The sequence below is a fragment of the Vombatus ursinus genome, unplaced genomic scaffold (assembly GCF_900497805.2).
Source record: "Vombatus ursinus unplaced genomic scaffold, bare-nosed wombat genome assembly UNPS02014818.1, whole genome shotgun sequence".
Lineage (NCBI taxonomy): Eukaryota > Metazoa > Chordata > Mammalia > Diprotodontia > Vombatidae > Vombatus > Vombatus ursinus.
In genome coordinates, this window is record NW_020954596.1 from 57075756 (window position 1) to 57103685 (window position 27930).

The 27930-nt window shown below is 37.2% G+C and overlaps 3 protein-coding genes across 13 annotated transcripts in view; 2 read left to right on the forward strand and 1 right to left on the reverse strand.

The window, feature by feature from the left end:
• Positions 1-1138: 1138 nt before the first annotated feature.
• SLC10A4 (solute carrier family 10 member 4) lies at positions 1139-7781 on the forward strand. The gene is made up of 3 exons (XM_027836452.1): positions 1139-2287; positions 3042-3252; positions 6793-7781. The coding sequence occupies exons 1-3, from the start codon at positions 1605-1607 to the stop codon at positions 7306-7308; spliced, it is 1410 nt and encodes a 469-aa protein (XP_027692253.1). The 5' UTR covers positions 1139-1604; the 3' UTR covers positions 7309-7781.
• Positions 7782-8667: 886 nt separating this feature from the next.
• ZAR1 (zygote arrest 1) lies at positions 8668-12424 on the forward strand. The gene is made up of 4 exons (XM_027835997.1): positions 8668-9480; positions 11504-11596; positions 11701-11775; positions 12177-12424. Exons 1-4 carry the CDS (start codon positions 8668-8670, stop codon positions 12318-12320), a joined length of 1125 nt encoding a protein of 374 aa, XP_027691798.1. The 3' UTR covers positions 12321-12424.
• Positions 12425-18109: 5685 nt separating this feature from the next.
• FRYL (FRY like transcription coactivator) overlaps positions 18110-27930 on the reverse strand; it is a 290501-nt gene continuing 280680 nt past the window's right edge. For 9 of the 11 annotated variants that reach the window (XM_027835975.1, XM_027835981.1, XM_027835979.1 and 6 more), the window contains 5 exons: positions 25747-25815; positions 23142-23159; positions 22216-22326; positions 20570-20763; positions 18110-20059 (listed from right to left, as the gene is read on the reverse strand). In XM_027835975.1, coding sequence (XP_027691776.1) covers positions 19801-20059; positions 20570-20763; positions 22216-22326; positions 23142-23159; positions 25747-25815 — 651 coding nt within the window. In that variant the 3' untranslated portion in view covers positions 18110-19800. The remainder of the gene's footprint in view (positions 20060-20569; positions 20764-22215; positions 22327-23141; positions 23160-25746; positions 25816-27930) is intronic. The other 2 variants (XM_027835982.1, XM_027835978.1) reach the window with 1 other exon arrangement.

A 27930-nucleotide genomic window follows, 5' to 3' on the forward strand; every position in this document is an offset into this window, starting at 1 on the left:
AAACACTTTGTAGATGTTTAATTTTAAGTACTCTACAAATAGCTATTTTTGTCTGTAGGGATTGTTTTACTTGGTACCTCTATGCCCAAGACCTAGAACAGTGCTTGATACATAGTAGGCACTTAATAAATACAGATTTGATTTTAAAAATTATTACTTCGAGGAGAAAGAATAATTTTTAAATTAGGAATGGATATACAGACCTGTCTTTATCTAAAAAAAAAAAGGCATCATTTTCTTACTTTTTTTTGAATCATTAGACAAGAAATTTGTTTCTCTTACATCACACTTGGTAACATTTTTAGGAAGGAAATTACCCTGTGATGCTATGTGTCAATAACAGGGAAATTAAGCAACAAACTATCATTCTGTAGGCATGTGGTAAATTTCAAAGGAGAGAAAATAGAATACTCTATTAAGAAAAAAATTTTAAACTTAAAATTGGATATCATTCTTTAAAGAAAACATTCCTCTTTATTAAAGCATCTTTTCTTCTCTCCCTCAAAATTTCATTTCCTCCACAAAGATTTTTCTCATTAAGAAGTTCTTATCTGTATATACTCTCTCTACCACAGATCACTGAAAAACCCAAGTACAAGAGATACAAGAATAAATAGTGAAACATTTAGAAACATTATTTAGTTCATTAACAACACCTCTTTTGGTAAGAGGGACCCTATCTAGTTCCTAGACACCAATAACATTAAAGTCCTTGATATTATTCCTGAATAATAACAGCATTTCTGCTCAATAGTTCTAATGGTTGTCACATACCCATTTGCAGTTCAGACTTGACCCTGTGACACATCTGTAGCAATGTTATAGATTATTGGAACAGCATTATATTCTGTCTGTTTTTATATGGAGAAACTACCATCAAACATCATTATCAAGGAAAACTGGGCTGACAGAAACGCCCAACCAAGCTTTCTTCCCCACCCCATCCCCCTTCTATGTTAAGTCTTTGTTCAGCCTCAGGTCACACTCTAACAGAACCACTTAATGGCGATTAAAGGGAGGAGCCAGTGCTGCCCCTAGGGACTAGGGACACAAAAGTAGAGGCAGTGAAAGTCTGGGAGCTGGCTTTGCTCTCAAATGATTCAATTCCATGATTATTCAAGGAAGCCTGACTTAAGGACTTATCTCAGCCCTCTCAAGCACAGTGGGAGGAGGATTCATACTTAGGACTACGAGGAGTAGGAAAGGGTTCCCATAAGAGGCAGAAAATCTCAGGAATCCTGGGTCTGCTGGAAGCTGGGAGGTCTGTGCTTTTCAGTGGCTGTAAGGACCAAGGACTACAGGGTGCTCCCGGGTCTCCCCAGTGTATGGGTTGACAGCAGCAAAGGAGAAAGGTGTTGGGTAAGGCAGCTGGGGGTGGGGAATACATCGAGTGCACCAGGGAGTGAATCTCACTCGGCAGAGCGACAGTCTCTTCAATCTCTACGTCTCTTCAGTACCTGCTGCTCCCTTCTTGGCTGCTTTGAGAGTTTGGATGAGCTACAGGGAACTTGCAGCTCAGCTCACAGCCTTCAGGACTGAGAAAGGAATCAGCGGCAAAGGCAGGACATAGATCAAACCAACTCATCCACCAAGGATTCTCAGCCATGGATAGCAAAGACAATGAGACTCTGCTGTTCTTGCCTCCTTCAGAGCTGGATAACTACACCCAGAAAATCAACATCAGCAGCTTCAGCCCAAGCCCTGGCCTTAATTTCAGTCCCAGCATCATTGCTGACCCCAGCCTAAGCCCCAATTTTAGCTCTAGCATTGTCCCTGACTCCAGCTCCAGCTCCAGCTCCAGCTCCAGCCCCAGCCCCAGCCATATCCCCAGCCTCAGCTATATCCCTAGCCCCAGCCTCATCCCTAGCCCCAGTCTCAGCTCCAATCTGAATCCTACCCCCACCACCTGGGAGTCAAAGATCAGCAGTAGTCCACAAGGTTTTGCTCACCTCCCACAGGATTGGGGTTCCCAAGACAATCCGTTCTGGGACACCCCTTTAAACCATGGACTGAATGTATTTGTGGGAGTGGCATTGTGCATTACCATGCTGGGTCTGGGCTGCACTGTGGAGGTGAATCACATAGGGGCTCACATCCGCAGGCCCATAGGGGTACTGCTGGCACTCATCTGCCAGTTTGTCTTCATGCCCCTACTGGCCTTCCTTCTGGCCCTCATCTTCTCTCTGGATGAAGTGGAGGCTGTAGCAGTATTATTGTGCGGCTGTTGTCCAGGTGGAAACCTTTCCAATCTTATGTCTCTGCTGGTGAATGGCGACATGAACCTCAGGTAAGAGCTTCAGTTATCTCTACTGTAGGTAGCTACTCCAACCCAATTAGCTACACAATAAGGTGAGAAAAATAAAGGGGGTTGTGAAAAAGAATGTGAAATGGGCAAAAAGTAGAGAAAGGATTTAATGCGAGAAGCTTTCAAATTAATAGAAGCATTAGAAAAAAGGATTGTAGTTGTGAAAGTGGGAGTGAAGAAAGGGAAGGAAACATGATAAGCTGTGATCCTCCAACTCTTCAATGAGTTTAAAAGCTGGAATTACTTTGTAATTTGGGGGTGTCAGGAATGATGTTTAGTTTCTTTGGGCAGCTGAACCACACAAAATATCTGTGGAATTCAATTCAACAAGTATTTATTCAAGGAAAACTAAAAAACAAAGAAATATAAAAAAAATCCAACAATCAGAGATCTTTGTCCTTCTAATTAACTAGATCCAACCCAGATCAATGGATTACTTTAAAATCTTGGAAAAATAAAGACAGGGGACAGTAGTGGAACATAACTCTTAACATTCCTTTTACCCTGTTTCATTAGGAGTGTGGGTCCTCTGCCCTTCTATCACTCAAATATGTTGGTTTCTCCCCGAAGCTCTCCTCAGATGCTTAAGGACCCCTCTCCAGACCTTAAACTGGGTAATTAAGATTCACTTTTCCCTGTAGTCACTTCCCCTTCTGTACAGAGGCTGGTTGGTGAGTTAGTGCTAACTTGATGCTTATTGTGTTTATGCTTATTGTGTTTACTTCCATCTCTACAGTATTATCATGACTATTTCTTCCACACTTCTGGCTTTGCTATTGATGCCCCTGTGCCTGTGGATCTATAGTCGGGCCTGGATCAATACAGCTCTGGTGCAGTTATTACCACTGGGAGCAGTGACCCTGACCCTCTGCAGCACCCTGATTCCTATTGGTGTAGGTGTCTTCATCCGCTACAAATATACACGAGTTGCTGACTATGTCCTTAAGGTATGGTCCAGATTCTGTTCCCAAACTCAGTCTTGTTTATAAGAGCCTCAGATCACTTCTTATCACTTATTCTCTTATCACTTCTTTGACCCTTAACTGGGCTGAACAAGGGGGAGAATCTGCTTCACATTCTACAAGGAAGAAGCTATTTCTTTACATAGTCCATATAGCAAAAGATCATCTCCACTACAGGAGAATTATCACTATAGAAAAAGCTTTGCTGAAAAGAATATTTCAAGGCACAAATAGAAGGAACAAAACAGAAACAGCTGGAAAAAATTAAGAAAATCCTGTGTACAGCAAAACTATTTCCCTCTAACAGTAAGAGCTGATCAAATAAAACTATCAAAATATGGTTTGTATGAAACCTTAGGAACAATCTACTGTGTTTTGTAAAGCTCACAAAAATTGTCCTTAAGAACATTATCTAAACATAGCTTATTGAAAAAAAAAATTAAACCAGTTCTCATGTTTTTCAGGCTATAAAGGGATTTAATATTCTCAGAAACAAACCTGGACATTAAAACCACTTAAAGGAATAGAAATGATGACTGAGCAAATGGACACTATATGAACACAAAATATGTATATGTGAACACAAAATAAAATTTTATTTTTGAAATATATCTTATGCCATAATCTTGGCTGTTCCTTCTTGGCCAAACACAATCTTGCATTATTTTTGGCTGTTGTAGTTAGAGTTTTCTAATACCTTAGAGAAAAGGAGAAAAATGTAAGAATTCCAAAAAATGTATTCCTCCAACAACAAAAAAAAATCCAGAGACACAATCTACTAACTATAAATAATAATCACCAACAGTAGTACTTTTCTCTGTGGGAGAGCTACTGAACCAGCTCTTCCAATAAATAAATAAAGTTTTCTATACCAATATTTAGTCAAATCAACAAAAACGGTCAACATATTAAACAAAAACAAAGATATTGAATGGGAAACTCTATGATAAAGTTTCAATTATGTGACATTTGAGAATAGTTCATTTGTTTTGCTTTGTCATCAGCAATGTCTTTATTTCCTAAGGTTATATTATTATATAGAAGGCCTAAATTTATTGTCAAAAATAATTATGTCTTCTCTTTGCACATATACTCAACTCAAAAGTCTTATGAAGACATATATAGCCTTAAAATGGATTTTATACCTAATTTTTTAAGTGTTAAAAGGTTAAATTTTCTCCATAACTTAATCGACAAAAGTCAAATTAGCAGTTTGCATGCTAAAAACAGAACAATTTTAATCACTTAAATAAAAATAAGTGAATATATTTGAGATTAATGTGAAGCTGGTGACCCAACTGGCATGGTAGAAAGAATGCCAGACTTGGGGGTCAGCAGACATGGATCTGAATTTCACTTGATACTTTCAGTAGCTAGCTATATAATATATCTCTTAATTTCCTAGAGCCCCAGATTCCTCTTCTCTAAAACAGGGATAATACTTTCAACTAGCTACATCTTAGAGGACTGCTTTGAGGAAATACTTCTCAAACCTTAAAGTCACTTTGCCTTAAGGGACATGGACTGCTAAGTCCAAACTAGCAGGAAGTCCCCTTTAAAGGTACTTAGCAAACTTCAAAAAATGATAATGAAATGTGAGTGGGTTTGGGGGGACTAGATCTGTGATTTCATCCCAGTAAGGGAATTCAAGTGAAGCTGCTCCCTCTACCAGATATAGCTCAGTCAGAGCCAGGACTTGAACCTCCAGGTTTTCCCTATACAGAAGCCAACTCTTGATCTACTATGTCAGAGTTGATTCTTAAATTTCCTTAAATGTGAGTTAGTTTAGGAAAATGTAATGGTAAGATATTTAATAATATTGTCAGATACCTATACAATTTTAAAATCAGCACCAAATCTCAGTAATTACCAAAAGAATTAAAGTAGTTGGAAGGCAGAGACAACTCTACAATTCAATATATCAAAGTAAACAAAAGTTATTTTCTCTGTACTGATTTTCCATCTGTACTGACAATTCAAATGGAACAATGTTTTTCATATTTTAAGCTATAAGGATCATATGATTGTTTAGTTTCTACCTATATCTTGTTTGAAAGTATGTTGAACATACTTTTAGAATCCTTTAATGTTGAGATTTGACTCAAAAGTTACTAGCTAAAATATATATATTTAAATTACAATTAGTTTTTTTTTTAAGGCAATTGGGGTTAAGTGACTTGCCCAGCGTCGCACAGCTAGTAAGTGTCTGAGGCCAGATTTGAACTCAGGTCCTCCTGGCTACAGGGCTGGTGCTCTATCCACTAGGCCACCTAGTTGCCCCCCAATTATTTTTTTAAAGTAATATTAAGTATGCTAATCACACATATGAAACTCTCTTCACAACTATCTAGGAATCTGATGGATCATCAAAGGCACTATCTAAAATCTTTGCTAACAGTCTGTAGCAAAAGGATTTTTTCCCCACTACTCTCATCATACAGTCTATTTTACTTGAATGAATTAACAGTATCTGGCAAGATACCAAGACAACAGTGTCCTGTAACACAGAAAAACATATTTAGTGCTAGCTGCAATGTATAAACAAGCTGCTTATTATGATGATGATAAAATATCATAGGAAGCTGTTTTAGAGTCTAACAGGTAAGAATTAACAGAATATGGGAAGATTCAATTTAACTTTGTAAAAGAAATACATCTACATTTGACACTAGCACGTTTACATTCTTGTCATCATAAAACCTAAAAGATGTCATGTTTCAATATTATGAAAAATCCTTTGGAATGTGAAATACAATCCCAAGTGTTAAAAATATTGCTTGTCAAAAGGAATTATAATATTTTATTCATTTAATCCCAGACATAATACAAGACTAGTTCTCATGTAGAAAGCAATGATGTTCAGGAAGCCTTGCTATATATTTTATTGGTAAGACCACATTTGGAATTCTATGTTCAATTCGAGGTGCTGCATTTTAAGAGGGACAATGGAGATTTGTGAAATGAACCAGGAAACTCTAGAAGAGGTAGTAAGAATATAGAAACTATGTTATATGATTAACAGTTGAAAAAAACTAGGGATGTTCAGTGTGGAGAAGAGTGGAGGGGGGACAGGATGACAGATCTTTGCCTATTTTAAGGTAGTTATATGGAAGAAGCTGTTTTGCTTCAAGTGGCAGGACAAAAACTAACTGGTAGAAACTATAGAAGGGAAAGTTCAGTTCGACATAAAGGAAGGATTTACTAAAACATATCTCTGTTCACTAACAGCAAACTGACTGGATAAGCCTGACAATAGCTGACTAAAGTTGCCAAGCAGTTTACAACGCTGTAAGGCAAGTATTACCACTCCTATTTTACAGATGAGGAGTCAGCCTGGGAGAAGTCAAGTGATTACCCAGGATCACAAAGCTAATAAATATCAGAAGCACATCTGAACCCTGGCCTTCCTTACTCTTAGTCCATTACTATTCACTTGCTGTATATGCTAATATCTATAATTTATTTATTTAATTTTCCTGCATTTTATCTGATTTTAAAACTGATTTATCCATTTTCTATTACAAGGTTTCCCTGTGGTCTCTGCTAGTGACTCTGGTGGTCCTTTTCATTATGACTGGCACTATGTTAGGACCTGAACTGTTGGCAAGTATTCCTGCAACTGTTTATATTGTTGCCATATTTATGCCTTTGGCTGGATATGTGTCAGGATATGGTTTAGCTACCTTATTCCATCTTCCATCCAACTGCAAGAGGACTGTCTCTCTGGAAACAGGTAGTCAGAATGTACAACTCTGTACTGCTATTCTAAAACTAACCTTTCCTCCACAGCTCATAGGAAGTATGTACATGTTTCCTTTGCTTTATGCTCTTTTCCAGTCTGCAGAAGCAGGGATTTTTGTATTAGTATATAAGATGTATGGAAGGGAAATTGTGCATAAGCAAGATCCTCTGGATGAAGATGATACAGATATTTCTTATAAGAAACTGAAGGAAGAAGAAATGGCAGATACGTCATATGGATCAGTTAAAATAGATGAGCATAATTCAATAATGATGGAGCCCACCCAGACTTCACTGTAGATTACATTTAATGTAGAGCAACACAGGGGCTTCCATCCTTACCTCCTATTTATGGTCTGTGGTATGCTCAAGCAGTATTAAATGGCTTTAATATAGCAGGATTCTTCTAACTATAACTATAGTACCCCTTCCATTGTAAGATGATCATGGCTTCACTAATGTCAGCTCAAACATTTCCTCAAATTTAAAAATTTAAGTACATTCAATGTCATAACCTATACATCAGTTTGCCAACACAAAGTTGAAGTGAAGTTAATGTCTGTTCATGCTTTTGATGTTGCCTATTTAAATTATTCTTCTAAAATGGGGAAGCTATTAGAAACCATGACCTCTCAAACATAAAATTTTGGTGCACTGTGAGTAAAAACATAAGTAAGAACATAATCAAATCATATGTATTCATTGTAAAAGAAATGTAGTATTTGTCTTGTACTCAGAGTTGAGCTCAGTCAAATAAAAACAGTGTAACAATGTCTAGTCTGTTCAACATGCATCACATTAAAGAAATCAGTAAAGACATTAAAATGCCTATTATTACTTAAGCTGATATTCTTTATCCCTCGGTACTAAAAGCTAATTATTTAAGATTCTGCCTCTCCCCAAGTGAAGTGGTTCTTAAATTAATAATTTAAACAAATACACCTTGCTACACATTTATCTATGGGCCATTCGAATTTGGTTAAAAAATCTTGCATTATTATAACACTCTCAAGAAGAATAAGAAACAGGTCCACCACTGAGAAATTCCCTCATGGTTAAGGGGTACAGCGGCGAGGAAGAGAAAAGGGCCTTGGCAAAAGCTGGTCCAATTCGGGGGTTCTCTGACATGTTTCCACAGCCTCCCTGCAGCCCCCTTCCTGGCCCCATAACAGGGACTCACCAGGTACCACTGACTCGCAATCAATCTCACCCTGCCTTCCAGGGACAACATGGAGGTTCTTGAGACCTTCCACGTGTTCACTATCTGGGGAGCCCCAAATTAATTTACTTGAGCAGGGCTTCAGCCATTAGACCTGGCAGATGCAGAAGTGACCCCTTTCGGGGCCGCTCCCGAGGCACTTAACGCCTGGGTTTTCACCCTAGTCCTCATTCACCCCTCGGGGTCCAGACAATCCAACTACCCCCGAGCCCCGCCCCGGCTCCCCTGGGGGCTGGGGGAGGGGAAGGGGGACGCGGCTTCGCGGCCCGGAAAGGCTTACCTGGGCCGCAGGCCTTCGAGGCGACCGCAGACGGCGCCCATCGCGGGCCTCCGGCCGGCCCAGGCCGGCTAAAGAAGGGAGTGGGCGGGCGGCCCGGGCCGCCCCCGCAGGGCCGTCTATTTAGGGCGTCGGCGGGCGGGCCGAGGCCCGGGCTGCGCACATGGCGGCCCTGGGGGACGACGGGCTGGACGGCTACGTGTACACGCCCTACAGCCCCTACTCTTTCCCCTACGCGCCGGGCCCCAAGGGCAAAGGCTCCGGGGGCGGCGGCGGCTGGCGGCCCCGGGGGGGGGCGGCGTCCGCCCTGTCGGGCTACGGGCAGCTGACGGCGGCCGAGTACTTCGACAGCTACCAGCGGGCGCAGCTCATGGCCATCCTGTCGCAGGTGAACCCGGGCCTCGTCCCGCGGCTCCGCAAGGCCAGCACCCGCGACGCGGCCGTGCAGGTGAACCCGCGCCAGGACGCCTCGGTGCAGTGCTCGCTCGGGCGCCGCACCCTGGTCCGCCGGGGCCGGGAGCCGGGAGACGTCCCGTTGCCCACGGCCGCGTCCCCGCCGCCGCCGCCGCCGCCGCGGCCTCCCGCGCAGGGCAGCCCCGTGGCCGGCGCGCCGCGGCCCGCGCGGTTCCCGCGCACCGTCGCCGTCTACTCGCCCGTGGCCTCGCGCCGCCTCGCCACCTTCGTGGAGGAGGCCGAGGCCGTAGGCCCCGCGGGGGAGGCGCCTGAGGCGGCGGCGCGGCCCGAGCCGGAGCACGAGCGCGGGGAGGGTGCGGCGGACGCGCCGAGGCCCGAGCTCCAGGAGGGCGGCGGCCAGGCCCAGGCCGCAGTGCGAGCTGCGTGGGAGAATCAGCCGCCCCGGCCCGGCGGCCTGATGGACGGAGAGCCGGTCGAGGAGCCCGAGGAGGAGGAGGAGGCCGAGGCCGAGGCCCCGCAGCCACAGAGCCCCGGGCAGAATAAGCCGCGGCTGCGCTTCCAGGTGAGGGACGCGGGCCGGGTTACCTTCCCCCCCCCCCACTCACCTTCCTATTAGCCTTTCCTTCCACCCCACACTTTTACTAGCCGCCTACTGTTTGCGGAGCACACTGCTTGGGTGAAGTAAAAAAACAACAAATAACAGACTCCTGACCCCAGGAGTGTCGATGACCCCGCCCTCCAGATAATCGGGAGGATGCAGGAGGAGTAGCCCGTCCTCAGCATCCCCGCCAAAGAAGCCCGCTGGTCTGAAAATGTTGCTGCCTCAGCACCCTGACCCTGCCTTTGGTCCAGAACCCACAACCCGCCCATTTTGTAACAAGCTGGTTGCAATGAGCTACTGTCCTGTAGCTTTCTTACCGGAAAGAATAACAACCTTTTGTTACAGACTTGTATGCTGTAGGGAAAAAAAAAAACATTAACCTGCATTTGGTTTGCCAACTTTGCTAAATATTATTAGGGTTAGCCATACTTTATTTCCAATTGTGGTGTGTGCTTAGGCGGGACAAAAACCAGTTTTTGTGGAAGAAAGGATTTTATGACTTTTAGTTTCCATTCCTCTCTTTCACCTTCCCTACCCACTTCTGTAATGTTTTCATTGTAATGCTATGGAAAGTATTAAGTCTTTTGATAGTCCTCTCAGCTTGGACGCTTTTTTTTTTTAAACTAACTTCATTTACTAAGCAACTGGGGCAAAGTTGATCACAACCTAGATTTTATGAAATTTCTACCTTCAACAGACAATCCTTTCACTCCTTCTGGTGGGGGGGAATAGATTCAAACTGTGAGGCAGCTTTGGTCTATTTTAGAAAAGGGTGTAAGGATCAATGATTATACAGAATTTTCTTTGATTTAAAAAAAGAAATTCAGGTGTGGGGCCTATACAACTCGTTGTTGCAAAAGCAGTTAGTCTAATCAGTTATAATAGCTTTGGGCCACTTTACTGGTAGGCCTTGAAGGCAAAATGCAGTGATGGGGAGAAAAACTCTACAACCCAGGGGAAGTAGGAAAAAATCAAAGATAAAGATTGAGGAGCATCCTGTTGTGAAGTAGAATAATGATCTGATTAGTTCTTATATTATACTCAACAAACTTTGGCCAAATGAAGACTAAGAACTTCCACATTATATTTATTTCCCCTTCCAAGAGGAAGAAAGATACTGGATGAGAGCAAAACTGTGTTGTAGAAAAAGTTAACGTGATGCCAAAAGCCCTGCTCTGAGTCAAGGTTCTTGTGTTTTAGGGTTGGTTCTGTCCTTAATTTTATGATCTTAAGCTTTTGAAATTACTAGACCTCCAGTTAGCTCAGACTTCTAGGTCTTCTTTCAGCCTTAAAAATGATTTTGATTCTTTGTTATTAGTACTTGCTACCACATTGAGCCAATGTCAAGAGTAAGTCATTTGTGTTAGTCACTATTGTGGATTATCTATGTGCACTACTTCCTGGGGGGAATGACTGTTCCTCTTCCCTGGAGGACTTTGGGAAAGTCTGAGTGACTAGTTGAGAATGTTGTAGAGGCAATTTTAGTTCAGGTACAGATGGAGTTGGATGGCCTTTGAGGTCCCTTCAGTGTGAAATTCTAAATCTCAAAAGCATAGGAGAGTATCTTCTAACATAGGGTCCCTTCTGTCTTATTGGGTTTATATAGGACGTCATTTCTCTTCCTAAAAGGAATCCCAAACTGCAGAAAGTCTCGGCTTTTGAGCTTCTCTGACCCCTTTGGCCCTTGAGAATGCCCATTTGGCATCTGTCACCTTGCCTCTCAAGCTAGCCCACTCTTGTCTACCTTGAGCCCTTGGAATTATATTTTGTTTTGCTTGGTTAAATGGATCAGTAGTTTCTTCACTAGTATGTTCTAGGAAGTGAATCTGTACAAACAGTTTACATTCTCATTTCCTTTGGTTTGTAGAATATAATTGACCTAGTCCCAAAGTTGACCTTAACTCCCATCACCATCTCTGAAATATGAGAAAGAAGATATTGATATTATGTCTTGTTTGCCCTGTTATATAATATTGTTCTTTAGTTCTTAGAGCAGAAATATGGCTATTATCACTGCAAAGACTGCAACATTCGATGGGAAAGTGCATATGTGTGGTGCGTGCAGGGTACCAATAAGGTAAGACACATGATGTAACTGATCATTTTTTCTATGTTAAGGTTCTAGGGATGGTGGGGGGGGAAGGAGAGGGCACACTTATTTTAAAATCTCTCATGTATCAGGTCTACTTCAAGCAGTTTTGCAGAACTTGTCAGAAGTCTTACAACCCATACCGAGTGGAGGATATCGCCTGTCAAGTAAAAAGTCTTTCCATGCTTTTGGGATCTTTGTAGGGGAGGTAGCAGGTGTGATTTGGGTTGTTTTCTTAATGTACTTTATTTCTAAAGAGGCTAACTTGATAGCTAGTGGCCTTGACTGTAGTTATGGAATCACAGGAGTATAATAACAAGGGCATTAGATTAGAAGGCTAGGAGAACATGGGTCCTAACTTTATTTGGATACTAACTTGGTCCAGAAGAAGGCTATCTGGGGATGTTGTAGAAAGGATTCTTGGCTAGAAAGATGGTCTCTGAATTCCTTCCAGTTCTTAGATTATGTGGTTACAAGGCTAGATTCTATGCCACATTCCCGTTACTGAGGCTGCATAATCCTCTGGCTCAATTTTTGGTACATATAGCATGCTTAAAATTTTTTTCAGAGTTGTAAACAGACAAGATGCTCCTGCCCAGTGAAACTTCGCCATGTAGATCCCAAAAGACCTCATCGTCAGGATTTGTGCGGGAGATGCAAAGGAAAACGGCTCTCCTGTGACAGCACCTTCAGCTTTAAATATATCATTTAAGTGAATGAATATGTAAAGAGTACAGATGTAATTTCTGCAATGAGCTTCTTTTGCTTACCACCTTCCCTTCCCTGAAAAGACTAATCAAAATAGCAGGAATACTTAGAGCCTTTAAATAAATGTATTGCAAAAACAATCCATACATTATTGAAGCCTTACCTTTTTTTTGCTTTTAAAATTTTCCATCCTAGAAAACAAATTGAATTGGGGGAAAAAAATAACATGTAACTCATATGGCAAGATGGATTCCAGAAATTAAATCTGCTTTTGTACAGAAACAAATCATCAGCGATAGTTACTTGATGGTGTTCTAGAGATCAGAATGTAGATCTAAAAGAAAAATCTAAAGCTACTTATTTGTGGTACGATTACATATATGTAATAAGTAAGAATTTGCTTCTGGGGAAGGGGAAAAAAACCCAGCTTCCTTTTTCTCTAAATTTATTCTGGTGCATATGGAAACATGAAATTGAAAATCAGTTATCTAAAGTCAGTTGGCTATGTTGATAGTAGCCAAATCATTTCCCTTTGGAAGCTAAGAAGAAAATAATTCTGGCTCTATTTGATGTTGACTGTGATCTAACCAGGTACCTTGAAGAAAATTTAAGTATGCATCTTTTTTAAATTTCATATTGACATAACATTCAAGGCAAAGATATGAGGCGATCTTGCTTTCAGTGAAGTGGAATATAAACTTACCCATAATTGGGATAATTATAGGATCTTCTATTTTTAAATACTGCTCACATGAAGTAATTAAATGGAATATAGAAAATCAGAATAGAAGGGGTTTTTATTAATCATAACTGAAAACCTAATAGTAGCCCAACAACTTAGATGCCAAAACTGGCTTCCTTTGGCTGTTAACAAATTTGGAGATCAAAAGAACTTTGATGTAATACAATTGAGTAGCTTTAATGTTCTTTTAAGAAGACCATCTGCTAAAAACCAAATTTACAACTTAGAAATTTAGTGAGTGAATATTGCAAAAGGATTCTTTGCTTTACAAAAGTCAGTTGTAGGTTTCACAGGAGAAATTGATTTAGAGATGCTTTTACATACTTTTAAGAAACAGTATCTAAAACAAGGAATGTTATTAATTTAACAAATTTTTATTAATTAAGAAACTAAAGTGACTTGAGGGAGGAAAGGTTGTAGAAGCCAAATCCAAGTCTGTTGTGAAAGTCCAATTCCTTCTTTCACCCTCTGGCCCCTCTTTATATCTTTGCTCATATGCTAATTAAAATTAAAACTAGAGCTATTGAAGTTTAAAAAAAAATAAAACAACCTATCTGTCATGGAGGCAGGTGTTATAAAACCCTGAATGAACAAATTTTGAGGGTTAACTGAGATTTGGAGTGATCCTAAGTGCCTTATGCTTTTGAATAAGACTTGTTATAATCATTATTTGCTACATTCCCCATTTCAACTGTACTCCCTCCTCCCAAAGAAAGACAAAATAATCCAACAATTTATAAGACTAGAATGGCATCTAATCCCATTGGGCTCAACTATTGGCTTCTATAATGTATCCTGGCCTAGATTATTTTATAAAGGCTATGACATTGGTACTCTCTGCTATATGCAGTGTGGGAGGACAATGACTTCTGTATGTATACATGTTCAGATTTTTATTACACAGTAGAATGGAGATGGCAGCTATGGGCTCAGTGGATAGTGTGCCAGCCCTGGAGTCAGGAGGACCTGAATTTTTTTTTTTTTTTTTTTTTGGTGAGGCAATTGGGGTTAAGTGATTTGTCCAGAGTCACACAGCTAGTGAGTGTTATGTGTCTGAGGCCGGATTTGAACTTGGGTCCCCCTGACTCCAGGGCTGGTGCTCTCTAGGTGCCCCAGGAGGACCCGAATTTAAATTTGGCCTCAGATACTTAGCTGTGTGACCCTGGGCCAGTCACTGAACCCTGTCTGCCTCATTTCCTCATCTATAAAATAAGCTGCAGAAAGAAATGGCACACCATTCCGGTATCTTTGCCAGGGAAAACCTCAAATGGAGAGTCGGGAAGAGTTGGACACAACTGAACAACAGCAGCAGAATTGAGAGACGGATAGGAGGTCTTTTATGTTCCAGTTTCTTATCCTAAAAAACATAGTTGCTAATTTTGCAAAAACTGTAAAGAGATTTTTTTGAGTAGAAAACGTAACTGAAGGTAGCTTATGTTTCTTAACAATCGCTGTAACAGAAGGCAGAAGTTACAATTATAAAATCTTTTTGTTTTAAATATAACCCTCACACTGATACACTTATTCAATAATAACTTGTTTTTTTTTGCTATGGCTACTTTTCTAGGAATATTTACTTAGAGTCATTGGTTTTCAATAAAGATTTTTAGACCACAGAATCCATGAATAAAAGGGTGAATTCTAATCCATCCTCCCTGCTGTTGCCAGAATGACCTCTTGTGCTTATATCAAAAATCTTCAAAGGTCCCCCGTTGCCCATGTAAAATTCAAACTCTTTAAGTCCCTCTTAACTTGGTGTCTTCCTGCCTTTGCAGCCATATGCTGGAATCAAATTTGACATCTTTCTGCCCTCAGACCTGCAAAAGGGCTCATTCATATGCTTCCATGTTGCCAACGCCTGTTATTCAGTCCTTCTCTTTGCTTATTTAATTTCAAGTGCTTTAAAGCCCAACTCTAAAGAAAACCTCATGAAGTCTTTCTTGATATCATCTGTTGCCTCACAGGGTTTTGTGGAACAAAGCTCCTGCAGACTGTAAAATGTTACATGAATATCAATTATTCTTCCCTCTCAGCACTTTTTTTTTCTTTATTTGGCAATTCTAATGTACTTGGGTAAATTGCAGTGAATGTGATAGAGATTTATCCCTTTACCAGGATTAATTCCTGGAGGGCAGAGACTATTATCTAAACTGCAGCCCATACTAGGTGCTTAAACGTTCACAGTATCTTAGCTATGTAAAATGGAAGTGTACTGGACAAAAGATTTTCATGCCAATTCAAATGTACAAAATCAGTTCTTTGGTGAAGATGAGAAAAACATCTTTAAAACAGTTTAAACCAGTGCAGAATGATAGTTTAAATAGGAGTCAAATAAAGCTGTTTGGGAATTAATATTTGGCAGTAAGTTCTTTATAATAATGTGATAAAGTGCCCAGCATAGTGCCTGACACATAATGGGTGCTTTATAAATACCCTTTTAATTTAACTGAATTACCCAGGGGAAAAAAACCTACAAGGAAAACCTGATAAAATCTTTAGTGGATACTGAGTATTCTTTGCATGAGGAAAACCGAGTTTTAAATGTCATACTGTCTGTTACTCAGAGCAATTGACCACCTCTCAGCGCACCAAGCGCCTAAGATTCTCACTTCAGAACAGTGGATGGCTAATATTGGAAGAGGGAGTGTTCTAGTTCAACCCATACCATCAGAGGTTGCTGAGTTTTTTCATTGGGTAGGGGGCCATTGTTAGATTTAGTATTTTGATTCTCCAGTCATTTCACGTCTCCTTTTATAGTTGTAGAGGCTAAGGAGTAGGACAATGAAACAAGTTTACCAATTTTAAATACTGCTTTTAAAAAATTTCTTCATAGGCTTAACTGTGTCACTTTGACTAGAGGTCGGCTATATTGTTACAGAAACTTTACTATGCTCTGATTTGAAGTAAGAATTTATGTAGCACCTAAGTGCTTTACAGATACCTTATTTGCTCCTTATTAACAACCTTGCTCCTCAATAACAACACAGATGTTATTATTCCCGTTTTACAGTTGAAAAAAAATTTCATTTGAGAATATTTTTTATAAAATATCTGAATATTAACAATTGGTTTCTAATTTGCATAAAACACTTGGTAGGGGTAGGCACTGGTTTATAATTGATTTAAGCTATTTAGCCATTTGCTTTGAATGTGACTAAAATAAAATTAGTAATCAATAGTTTTCTGTTTTTGTAGCAAGCAGCTTGGATGAGGTTTACTAAGGCAACAGGATCAAGAAATAATTTATAGAAGACAAAAAAGGTACATGAAAATATCTTAGTGCCATCAAACTCCCTGGAGGTTCATGTTTTACTGAAAAGAAATCAACTTTCATAATGACTTCCTTCATGACCTAGCAAAGAAAACCTCACATAGGTAGGATACATTTTGAGAATTTGTTCTGTTATTACTTGTTTTTGTTATTCTGGTGAAAAGTAATTTTCCAGTTACCAATTATCTTTCTTTAACAGTTTATAACACAGCTCACTGTCACGTGATTTTGGATTTCATATCCCAACATTAGAATTAAGATTCCAGTTTGAGTCAAAATTAATTCAGTTTAAAAATTAATTTCTCAAATTTTGTGAATAAAAAGATGATTTTTTTGCAAAACCAATGAATTTCTATTTTTTCCAGTCCCCTCACCTGTAACCTTTAGTTCTTTTACAGAACAGGAAGCATGGTGTGAAGAACCAGATAATCATTTTTGGTTTTTCTCAGGACACCTTTTATAATGCCTCTTCCAACTTACTATTACTTCAACCATTTCTGAAGAAGGTTGGCAGTTAGAATTCGAATGAAAACTTTCACTTTGAATTCAGATAGGATTTCTGAAAGCTTCATTTGAAGGAAGCTACTTGTGAGTAGGGACTGTTTCATTCTCAAGTTTGTATCACCAGTAGAGTATTTCTGACTTGTAGATTGATTCTCAATGACTTGGTCTATTCCCAAAGTCATACTTCTGTACATAAAGCCTCATATGTCACACACCTCCCCACTGATGATAAGCAACTATTCTTGCCTTTACTCTGTGTTAAATGTGGGCCAAAGGGGTTCACAAGCAAATGATCAAAATACAAGTCTATTTCCCAAACCTCTTGCAGCTATTAGTACTTCTGACTACTACTGAAGGCAATGACACTCTTTGACCTTTTTCAGGTTATTCAGGCTAATTCTTTTTTGTCTACTAAAATTTTGTACAAAACTGCCTTCCTGAGGGAGAGAAGGTTGGTAACAAGAGATCACTGAGGGAGAGAGGGCATTCCTCCTAGGGATATGTAATATTTTTGTTGGGCTGTAATTGTAGATTACCAGGAAGAAATTTATTTTCAACTTTCATAATAGAGGCTTGATTCTATACTTGTACTTAAGTTTTATGCCATTTAGGCTTTTGATGACAGTATAGTCATCTCTTGTCATAAGTACCTTGGAATTCTGTTTTCTGAACATACCAGACTGTTGAAGGTTTTTCCCCCTAAACTAAGAATTTTTAGGGAAATAATCCTAAATTGGTTCTCAAACTCCCATTTCATAGTAATTTATGACTTGTTATATTCCTGTAAGTAATATTTACCTAAGTCTTTAATTCAGTGTTTTAATAGATGGCTTCAAAGAATCTTTTGTTACAATTTTAAAAAAATAAAGTGATTTTAAACTATACTTTGGAAATATTCTGTTCAATATTAATTAGTTTGAGTGAGTTTAACATTAGGATATAACTATATATTTCTGGGTCTGTAATGAAGTATGAGAAACCATTTTATAATCTTTTAAAATAAAAATACACAAGAGAGAAGTCAAGTTAATGTTCTAAAAATCCTAGATATTTATGACATTAAATTATTTAACCCCTTTCACAATGATACACAGAGTAAGAGATACAAAGTTTTTATTTTAATAAAAACAAAAAAAGGGTCAAAGGAAGAGAGAAAATAGGAAATGGTAAGAGATGATGTGAATAAAAGTATGTAACGCACCACTAAATAAAACTACCTAACCTCAGTAAATAGTTATTAAATAATTAAAAGAACACCATCTACAGTACCAACAAGCCATCAAAATAACTCAGTTTTATCAGGGTCAAAAAAATACAGTGATTATGAATGTGCCATGACCAGTTATAGAACTTTAAAGGTAACATAACTACTGTCAGCAGTCCAACAGCGCGCACAGTGCCTTCAATTAATGCATTTCAGCATAATTACATTTCTGGTGGGGTCCTCTTCCCCAAGAAAAGGCAAAGCTAAGAATATCATTTCTACATTCTAAACTCTGGAATCACAGAGCCTGGTTTTTAAAAAAATCACAGTGGGTAAGAGATGCATATAAAAAATACAAGGTGTTCCTTTCAAATCAGAGGAATCGTGGGACTACATTCATTTCGTTTACAAAATGCTTTTAAAAAAAACCCCAACAGGTACAGTTCATGTTATACCACAGACTCAATGGAGAAGTCTATCGCATGTTTTGGTATCCATCCTCTGTGGTCCTTTTATTTTATTTTTCTTCTGCAGCCCAAGCTTCCTTAGTTGTCACTTAAGTCCTGAATAAACATCAATACATTTGCACCTCTTCAGCAGACAACAGGATCTGCAAGTCATATGTTTCTACCACCAGTGGCCACAATTTTTTCATTAGCTTTGTACACCTATTCTTGTATAACAGTGCATTGCACAAATGTACAAGAAAAATACTGGTTTTATTCTATACAATTTCTAGAATATTTACAGAATAAAATAAGTTAACTTTTTTCTAGTGAGTTGCTGATGGGCAGCATATTATCTTTAATATACATTTTAAAGTCTCTGCAGGCAGCTACTTTGGTTAGTTGTTATCAATAATTGTAACATAAGCACTGATCAGAGAACTGAGCAGCATTCCAATAAAGTTAACAGATATATTATTTCTTTTAGAAATTCTGGGAAAGCCCAGTTTTAAAATATTATTTAATGTCCTAACATTTACACACTATGAAGAGTTAGATCTAATAAAATAAAATTTCTTCAAAAATAATTTGCAGTGCTCTTTTAGGCATGCTCTGAGACTTTATCAACAAACATCCATACTTTGAAAATGTGACTGTCACATATCCACACATCCTAACTCTCGCACATATAATTCCTTATGCAGACAAAACAAAAACAAAAAAGTCCACCACACACAACTGCAATCCCCAAACATTAAGCAATCAATGGTTTTTGCAAACAAGTCTTTTTCTGCTGATGTCTGACTGCACATTCTTCATGTAGATAATTAGGTATCAAGTGACGATTATGCTTATGATTGCTGGAAAGCCAGGAAGCCTTGCAGGTCTTCAGCTAAAATAAATCAGCCTTGATTTCAGCCTCATTCCACCTGCTTTTCATTGTTTCATTATTAGAGAAACATTATTGCAACTACTCTTGGAATTATTTTCTTGCTGCAGAAAATAATGCATTTCTGTGCATCGCTTTTAGCCCTTTTCCTTTCATGTAGTTTATTTTATATAATTTTTTAAAAAGTTACTACTGTACATAGTTATGTGAAGTAATGGCAGTCAGTAAGCATTTTTTTTTCCTTCAGAGCTTTTGTTTTCAAGTTCTTAATTTCTTATTTTGATAAAATTCTACATTGGTCACCAAGGTTGTGGATGCTGCTGGAAAAAGTATCAATAAAAGTTGCAACAGTTTGTGAAAGGTGCTTGATAAAATTCTGAAGTATCTCTCAGTTTTAATCTTTTTCATTTTCTAAATGATGAAGCTTTTCAGAATCCAGTGCTCACCAAATTTCCAATAGGTTTGGCCTTTGTTAGAAGCTGATATGATTGCACCATTCGTAGAGATTCTCTTATTTCTAGATTAAGTTCCATCAGTTTTAAACCGGCTTCTGACATGTCCTGGTTAGAGCCTATAACTGCAAAACTGCCTGTCTGGCCCAATGTTTGATGACGGAAATATATGTGTAACAGTGTTTGAACAGGATCATCTTCACAACTGCCAAATATGTCATTGGGCCAAAGACACCTGCAAATACATATTTAAATAAGCATTGAAATAAAAAAATTAAGCAAGTATGGTTAATAATTGACCACTTTTAATAAATTATAGATATTATATCTTTAAAAAGTTAACTTTCAGAAAACCGTGGTGAAAATATTTCACTTTCAGAAATGATATACAGGCAGCATTAATCTATTATCATATTTTCCCATCTCTGTGTGGCTAAGAGGCCTGGGCAAGCTCATAAAACCCCATGTAACACATGATATAGGTGGTGATGCAGCATGATACAACAGAAAAATAGCAGCTATTTTTCCTACTGGCAACCCCAGGTCTTTGCCCCGGCACTCCTTTCAGATTTCAGGCTGCCACTGCTTACCAGGGACCTCATCTGAAAGACTACAGTCAACTTTGTTCATGCCGTGTCCTTTACACTACTGAAGCACGGAAAGACGTAATGTCATTAAATGGCCAGTGGTATGTTACTTTGGCCTAGCTCTAAAAGATTCACTTCCAAGTGACTTCATATTTTACCTGAATGTTTTGACTTGTGCTACTGCTGCCATAAACTCCTTATTTCTCAAAGTTTCAATGAGAGAATGAATGGCAGTTTCTATTGTTGCCTGTGCAGCCTCAGGTACATCAGCCTCTTCAATGTTCTCGGAGGCAGCTTCAGCCTCCTGAAGAAAACTTTCCAACTGGGCAAGTTCATCTGACATGTTAATGACCTAAAACAAATAATCCTTTCATAACTTTTCAGTATATAACAGAAGGCAGATTTAAGTTATAATAGTTATAAAAATAAACTTTATAGCAAAAAAATGAATTTCCTTTAAAAATCTGTTTAAAAATGGCTCTTTAAGGATACCAGTTTGAATGTTAACCAAATTTTCCTAATACAGTACAGATTAAATATATTTGTTCTCTCTTTTGTTCTATAAATGTACTATGAAATTAGATCCTCTACATAGAGTGGGATCATAGGATTTTGGAGGTATAAGGTATAAGGTATAAGGCAGGGGTCAGGACCTAGGTCCTCAAGTGTGGTCCTTTGACTGAATCCAAACTTCATCGAACAAATCCCCTTAGTAAAAGCATTTGTTCTGTAAAACTTGTACTTAGTCAAAGGGCTGCACCCAAGGACCTAGAAGGTCACATGTGGCCTTGAGGCCGCAAATTGCTTACCCCTGGTATAAGGTAATGACGTCTACTAAGAACATAGTCTTAGCAGACATTAAGCAACTTGGCATTTTATAGATGGGAAAAGCAAGGCCCTAAAAAGTGCAATAACTTAGCCAAAGCTATTCAAATAGTAAGTAGCAGAGCCAGGATTCATACTACTACACCACAGAGATTATTACATATATGATGAAGAACAAGTTTAGTCTCAGCTTTAATTTGTACAGTAACCAGGGGATATTTTAAAATCATAATATCATTTGATCTCAGATTTCTCTCTCTCTCTCTTTCACACACACACACATACAATATATCCAGCACATTATTTACAATAGGTTTAGAGAATGGATTAGGCTGGTTTTGAGTGTAATATATGTGCACTAAAAAGAAGTACACAGAATGTCACAGAATCTTAATGATCCTTGACAGATTATTTTTTAACAAAGTAGAAAAAAAAGATAACTTATGACTAATTATAACAGATTCCAGAAAAAAATGGAAATCAAAATCTTTCATCCAATCTATTAACTAAGAGTTAAAGCCCCTTTAAATTATTTCTAACATTACAAATTGATTTTAACATGTTCATATTTTCATATGCACTAATGGAACTAAGGAAGGCACAATGCACTGATCAGAAGCCATGGGAAATGTGTTTGAGGCTTTATAATATAATTTCATCTCTTGATTTATCTTGATGTTCCTTGTTTGCTGCTTGATTAGGAGTTATCTATGATTACAATTGTGATATTTAGAATCCTTGAAACTTTTTCCATAGGTTACTATCTTACTGAATGTTTTCTTGAATATTAATGTCTTGAAGTAATAAACAAAAATTATTTCATGAACTGAGAAATTATTCATTTCAACTGATGTATAACTTGACCAAGATAGTTAACTAGCATGTAGTTTTTTTTTTAATAATTAGACCGTTCCAACAGTGATCGAATATATATGTAAACTACAAATACATGGTTTTGTTTTATCTTTTTTTTTTTTACCTCTGCTTCATTTTTGATTGTATCTACTTGGCTGATAAGTTTACAGTAGGCCTGGAACAGAAGTAGCAACTGGAAATGCAATTTGTATAACCTTCGACACAATTCCAGTTCCTAGGAATAAGCAACATTATATTAAGGTTTTGGAATTATTTTTCTGTAAACATATGACAAGACACATTTTAGCCAGCTTTCCAGCAAAGAATTTGTAAATAGTTACTTGTTTACTGCAGAGAAGGAAATGAAGGAAATTTTGACAAGTTAATAGGGTGTAAAGCTGATTAAAGGCAGATGAAAGATGCTTAGGGAATCTCAATTTATAATTAATACTTAAAGATGAACCACTGATAACAGGCTATTTTATTTTTAGAGTTAAGCACATTTCCAACATAATAATAATGTTGGTCCACCAAGGCCATATGCAGAGTGCTTAAAGACATAGTGCCCATGTAATACTTAAATTCAAGAAAACAACTTATAAATATAAAGAAGTTATTTTTCACCATAGAGAAAAAGCACATCCCATTGCATTTACTTACAGCTGCCTGAGAAAGCAAACAAAAACTAAATGAATTCTTACTCAGAAGTAAGAATAATCATTTCCTTCTCTAAAATGAATTTTTATCAACTCCCCCAAATTTTATATCCTCATTGAAGTAAGAAAATGATATTAACATGTGCATTTTTAATAATTATTAAAAATTTCTTAGAAAAAGCCACTGCTAGTTAGCTTTAATTATGAAATTCCATTAATCAATGTAGGACCAGCATTTCATGGGTTAGGGCTATGCAAAACTGAAGCACACACTATTCTTAAGGTAGTCTATGACAAGAACATTACTATGTCACATATGGACAAGAGACAGATGAAGACCAGTTTGTTGTCTGACATGGTTAAGTAAGTCTATAAATCAAGACAGTTCACTTACTGCTAGAATTTCCATTTGCTAAGCAAGAAGGTGAGCGGGTCACAAAAAATACAAAGGAAGAAAGAGACCAAGAATTAGTGTAGGAAATCATTTTAACTAGGGTCATAGATGTCCCAGGCAAACTGAAAGAAATGTATTTATTCCCCAAAGGAAAATTATCAAGCAATCAGAATGAAACTAGTCTTTTTGCTTTGCCAAAAAAATACAATTTGACAGTTACAATGAAAATCTGGTGTATTGTTATTTAAATACATAAAATATAAAAGCCAACAACAGTAAAATAAAATCTTAAAGAGTTAGACCACTCATAAATTGTTTATCATGAATAGTATTGGATATGTTCTTATTTTTAGCTAGGTTTTTGACAGTGTTAAAAAAAATCAGGAACTAAAATGAGATGAGGCCACTTGCCTTCATTTACAGAAAAGAATAATTTTAAAATTAAAATCTAAATTTTTATTGTATAAATGATGCTTACCTTCTAAAAGTATTCCAATATAAGAAAAATGAATAGTCTCAAATTGTTTAAGCATTTCCACTTACATATTTATTTCTTAGTTACTTACATTGTCAATGAAGATAGGTTTTCCTAAACTTTAAGTTTCTGTCCAATTTTTGTTATCATGAATATAGAGCACCACAACACAGAAGCCTTTCTGAATTTAAGTGAATTGCTAGTACAGTCTGGATCACTGAGCATATATCATATGTGCTATTTAGAGATGATTTACTGTATTGGGGTTATCAATACCTGGTCAGGAAATGACTTTACATTTTCATATTTTCTATTTTCCTAGTATTTGTATTTTCAATCCTTTATCAGCAGAGTAGTACATAATAGCCAATGGTCACTTTGAAATTTTCATATCTTTTTAAATGCTTCAAATATTATGCATATTAGAAGAGGATAACTATTATCTGTGTATACACATCTTAACTCCTACTTGACTAAGAACTTCAGGATAAGGATGTTTTATAAACACTTAAGAAATGTTTGTTGAATGAATTAAATATGAATGAAAAATGAATTAAACATATAAATAGGAGATATGTTAGTGTTAATTTTGAAAGGTGAATTAAATTTTAATGTTGTTTTAGCTTTCCATTTAATCTTTATTAGTTTAGACTCCTGCATGTTTTCAGAAAGCATATGTGTTTTTTAAAAAAATGAGTATACCTTTATGTATATTAAATGATAGCCTTTTAAAATACATCTAAAACAATAATAACTTTAATTTATAGGTTATGAGCTGACTTTCATAAAATAAGAGAGAGTAGAACCTTAGAGTATTTTTAAAGTCAAGTGTATAATTTTAAAAGGGCAAAGCAGAATGTTATGAAACGAGTTCCACAAATCAGTTAATATCTGAAAATACACTATATGCAGAGAATGACTCCCCCTCCCCAATCAGTTCCTAAAAATAATCAGTGATTTGCACAAATTAAGAACAGCACAAGAGGATATCGAAACTCACATCTCTATATTATTCCTGTTTTTAAAGTTTTAGTTTTAACAAGTTTTATTGAGAGTGAGGACAAAATAAATAAGTACCTAATAGTCCCAAATATCCCACAGTCATAAGTTCAATGAATCACTCCCAACCATAATGGTTCCCGGTGAATGAGTCCCCAAATTTTGCCTTTGCTGACTGCTCTCTACCGACAGTTTTTTCTTCCCTCTTGCTGTTGTCCGTTTCCTTCTTTCTTCTCTCACCTGGAACAGTTCTCTTTAGTTTTATAGCATGACTATTTTCCATATAGCTTTTCAAAGAAAGTGAAAAGTATTTCATTCTAATTCATATGCTCCCACTTAACATCCCTGATCAAGATATTATACACACACACACACACACACACACGTATATGTGTGTGTTTGTATATATAAAATGATTCTTCAGGCTATTTTTCTCTCCAAAATAAGCAGGAAAGTATTGAAGATTTGGAAAAAAAAAAATGTCCTTTCTTAGCCTGATCCAAACTCCTCAACACTGTTCTTTGGAGTAGGAAGTTTATTAAACTTTACATTGACAATTTTGTTTAATTTCTTTCGATTGTTAAAAGCAAAATAGACAGAATTTCCCCCCATGCAAAAATTAATTGGGATAATGTCCATTTAATGTAATGTATTCAGCCCATTTGTATTTTTTACTGAACTTTTATATGAGCAAATTGCAAAGTGTCCAACTAGAATTCCATCATCAGAAAGGCTATAATATAGTTCTACAGTGCTAATTTCAGGTCTGGTTTTTGGACTAGACAATGTATTTGTCAGGTACTGATGCAGAATACTAATTCCTTTTCTTCTAGAGACGGCTGCACTCAAAGACCTGGACTGACTGGTACACAGATTTTTATCTAGCTTATATACTGAATATTATTAAACCTCATATCACAAACTGGTTGCTTATTTTTATTACAGTGAAATTTTCATTACTAAGCCAATATTTCATGGGAACCTAACTTTCACAAAGATGATTCTGATAACTAAAATGAGAAGCTTTACAAATATTCTTTATTATTTCTAAGAATATCAGACAAGAACTGGAACACGAGTATTTTTACTTGCCTTAGAAATGTACCAAGAAAATGAGAATAAGACACTTACCTGTGCATCTGTGTTATTTCTATACATGTTATCACCACCACCAAATGTCCTCTTGCAATTTTCTAACCACTACAAGGAAAAAAAAAAAAAAGGATAAGTAATGCTGAGTAAAGTAGCTTCACCAACGTAGGCTGGGTCACATAACAACACCCATCATTGTAAGACACTTACCATACCTTATTAGAACCCTCTCAAGTAACTATTATTTTACAGCTCAATGGAACTTCATTTTACTGAAGAGAAAACTGATTCGGAGAGTAGAAAAAAGAGTAGCTTGGCAGCTAGTAAAGTTTGGAGGTCAGGTCTTCCTGACTTCAAATCGAATGCTCTTTCCATTCTATCATAGCACTTGGCATATATGAAGATATTTTGTGCTCTAGAGATGGCCTGATAATTACTTTTTTTCTTTAACTACAGTCATCCCACTCTTTAGCTGGATAATTTAACATCAACAACTACACTGGTATTTTTTTCCTTGGTATATTGTCCATCCATATGCAGGATAAATAACTGCAACCATTTCTCTGAAAATTGAAAGAGAGGAAATAAAGCTCATTTAGATATATCACCTAATACTTTATAAAAGAGAGGTTAAGTGACTTTGCCCAATTGGGGTCATGTAGGATAGATATGGGGAAAATGGGCTGCCAAGCCAAGTCTTCTGACTGACTCCAAAACAAGTGATGGATGACTACTATGACAGGCAACCTCTCCAGATGAAAAGCTCCTGTTAAAACATAATTAACCTCTATAATCTTCAGAAAAAATTTTGCAATCATTGATTTAATTTTTTTTTAACTTCAGGGAATCAAGCACATGGGGGATAAGTATAATTAAGAAGTCCATTAAACTTAAGGAATACCATTGTCTTAGATTTAAATATCAGATTTCAAAGCACTTAAACATGACCTCATACATTTGGTTAAAAAGTATTTCCTCAGATGTATATAGTTTCTGATAAAAACATCACAATATCTTAATTTTATTTAGAATTAATAAATATTATAAATTTAAAATTTAAAATGTTGTTTAACATGAGTAAAATGAAGCTCTGATTACAACTTTATTTAATAATGCAGAATTGTATTCAGTAACAGTAGGGTAATGTACACATTGCTGAAACTGAAGTACAAATTCAAACATGGTAAAGCTTCTTTGACTGTCTACCTCAAGACACAGAGATCAGTAAATAGTCCACTTTACCCTGTAGATTTCACTGGAAATCTTCATGACCTATATCTAACCTCTGTGAGATGTAAGACTGGGAAATGAAAAATGAGATTTCTCATCTGGTCAATTTAATAAAGACTCCTTAGTGAATTTACTAGGTCTGTTTGCTTATCAGAAGTGGAATTCTCTAAACACTAGTGTCAGTTTCAATTAGTGACACAGAATCCAAGATCCATTTTAAATCTAGTAACAAAGAAAAAAAAATCATGGGTGTCAAGAAACATTTTAGCTTGAAAAATCAGATGTAGACCTGATCATTTTTTTGCTATGCAGTGAGTACACTTTGTTTTTTCCTGCTCCTAAAGTCATACACATTTAACACATTATTGCTTGATGAAAATATATTATCAAATGGATATAGTAGGAAAAAATGTTAACCATCAGTTTTCACTGGGTAGATTGGTTCAGTCCTATGTAACATATTCAGAATGTGCGAAACTATTAAAGAGCAAAATTCCAGGGCATGGAAAAAACCTGCTTACAATATTTAGCTGAAATATTTTAATGACCAATAAAAGTAACATTTTCACCTCTATCTTAGCTTTCAACATGTAAAGAATAGAAAATGAGGCCTGATCTCAGTTATTTCAAAACAGGACTTTTGACCAGATTGGACCTCTACCCCAAACATTCAGACTGAAGTGGTCCGTGGGCTATTTTTTGACAGCATCACTGAAGAAAAACATGTTGTGCATTCCTAGTGAGATAAGGCTGACAGAAACTATTGTCAAATACTATCCAGCAGTTTCTTACTATCAACTTACACAGTAGACATCTATCACAAGATTATGCATTATCTTTATTCACAGACTGCTGTCTAACAGAAACAAGGTAGGTGCTTGTTTTTTTTTAAAGCTGTCACTATTAGCAAATACACCAATAGTAATAATTTTAAATCTTAAAAAGGCATCTTTCCCACAACCCAAGATATCAATCCTTTGTTTGCAAAATAAC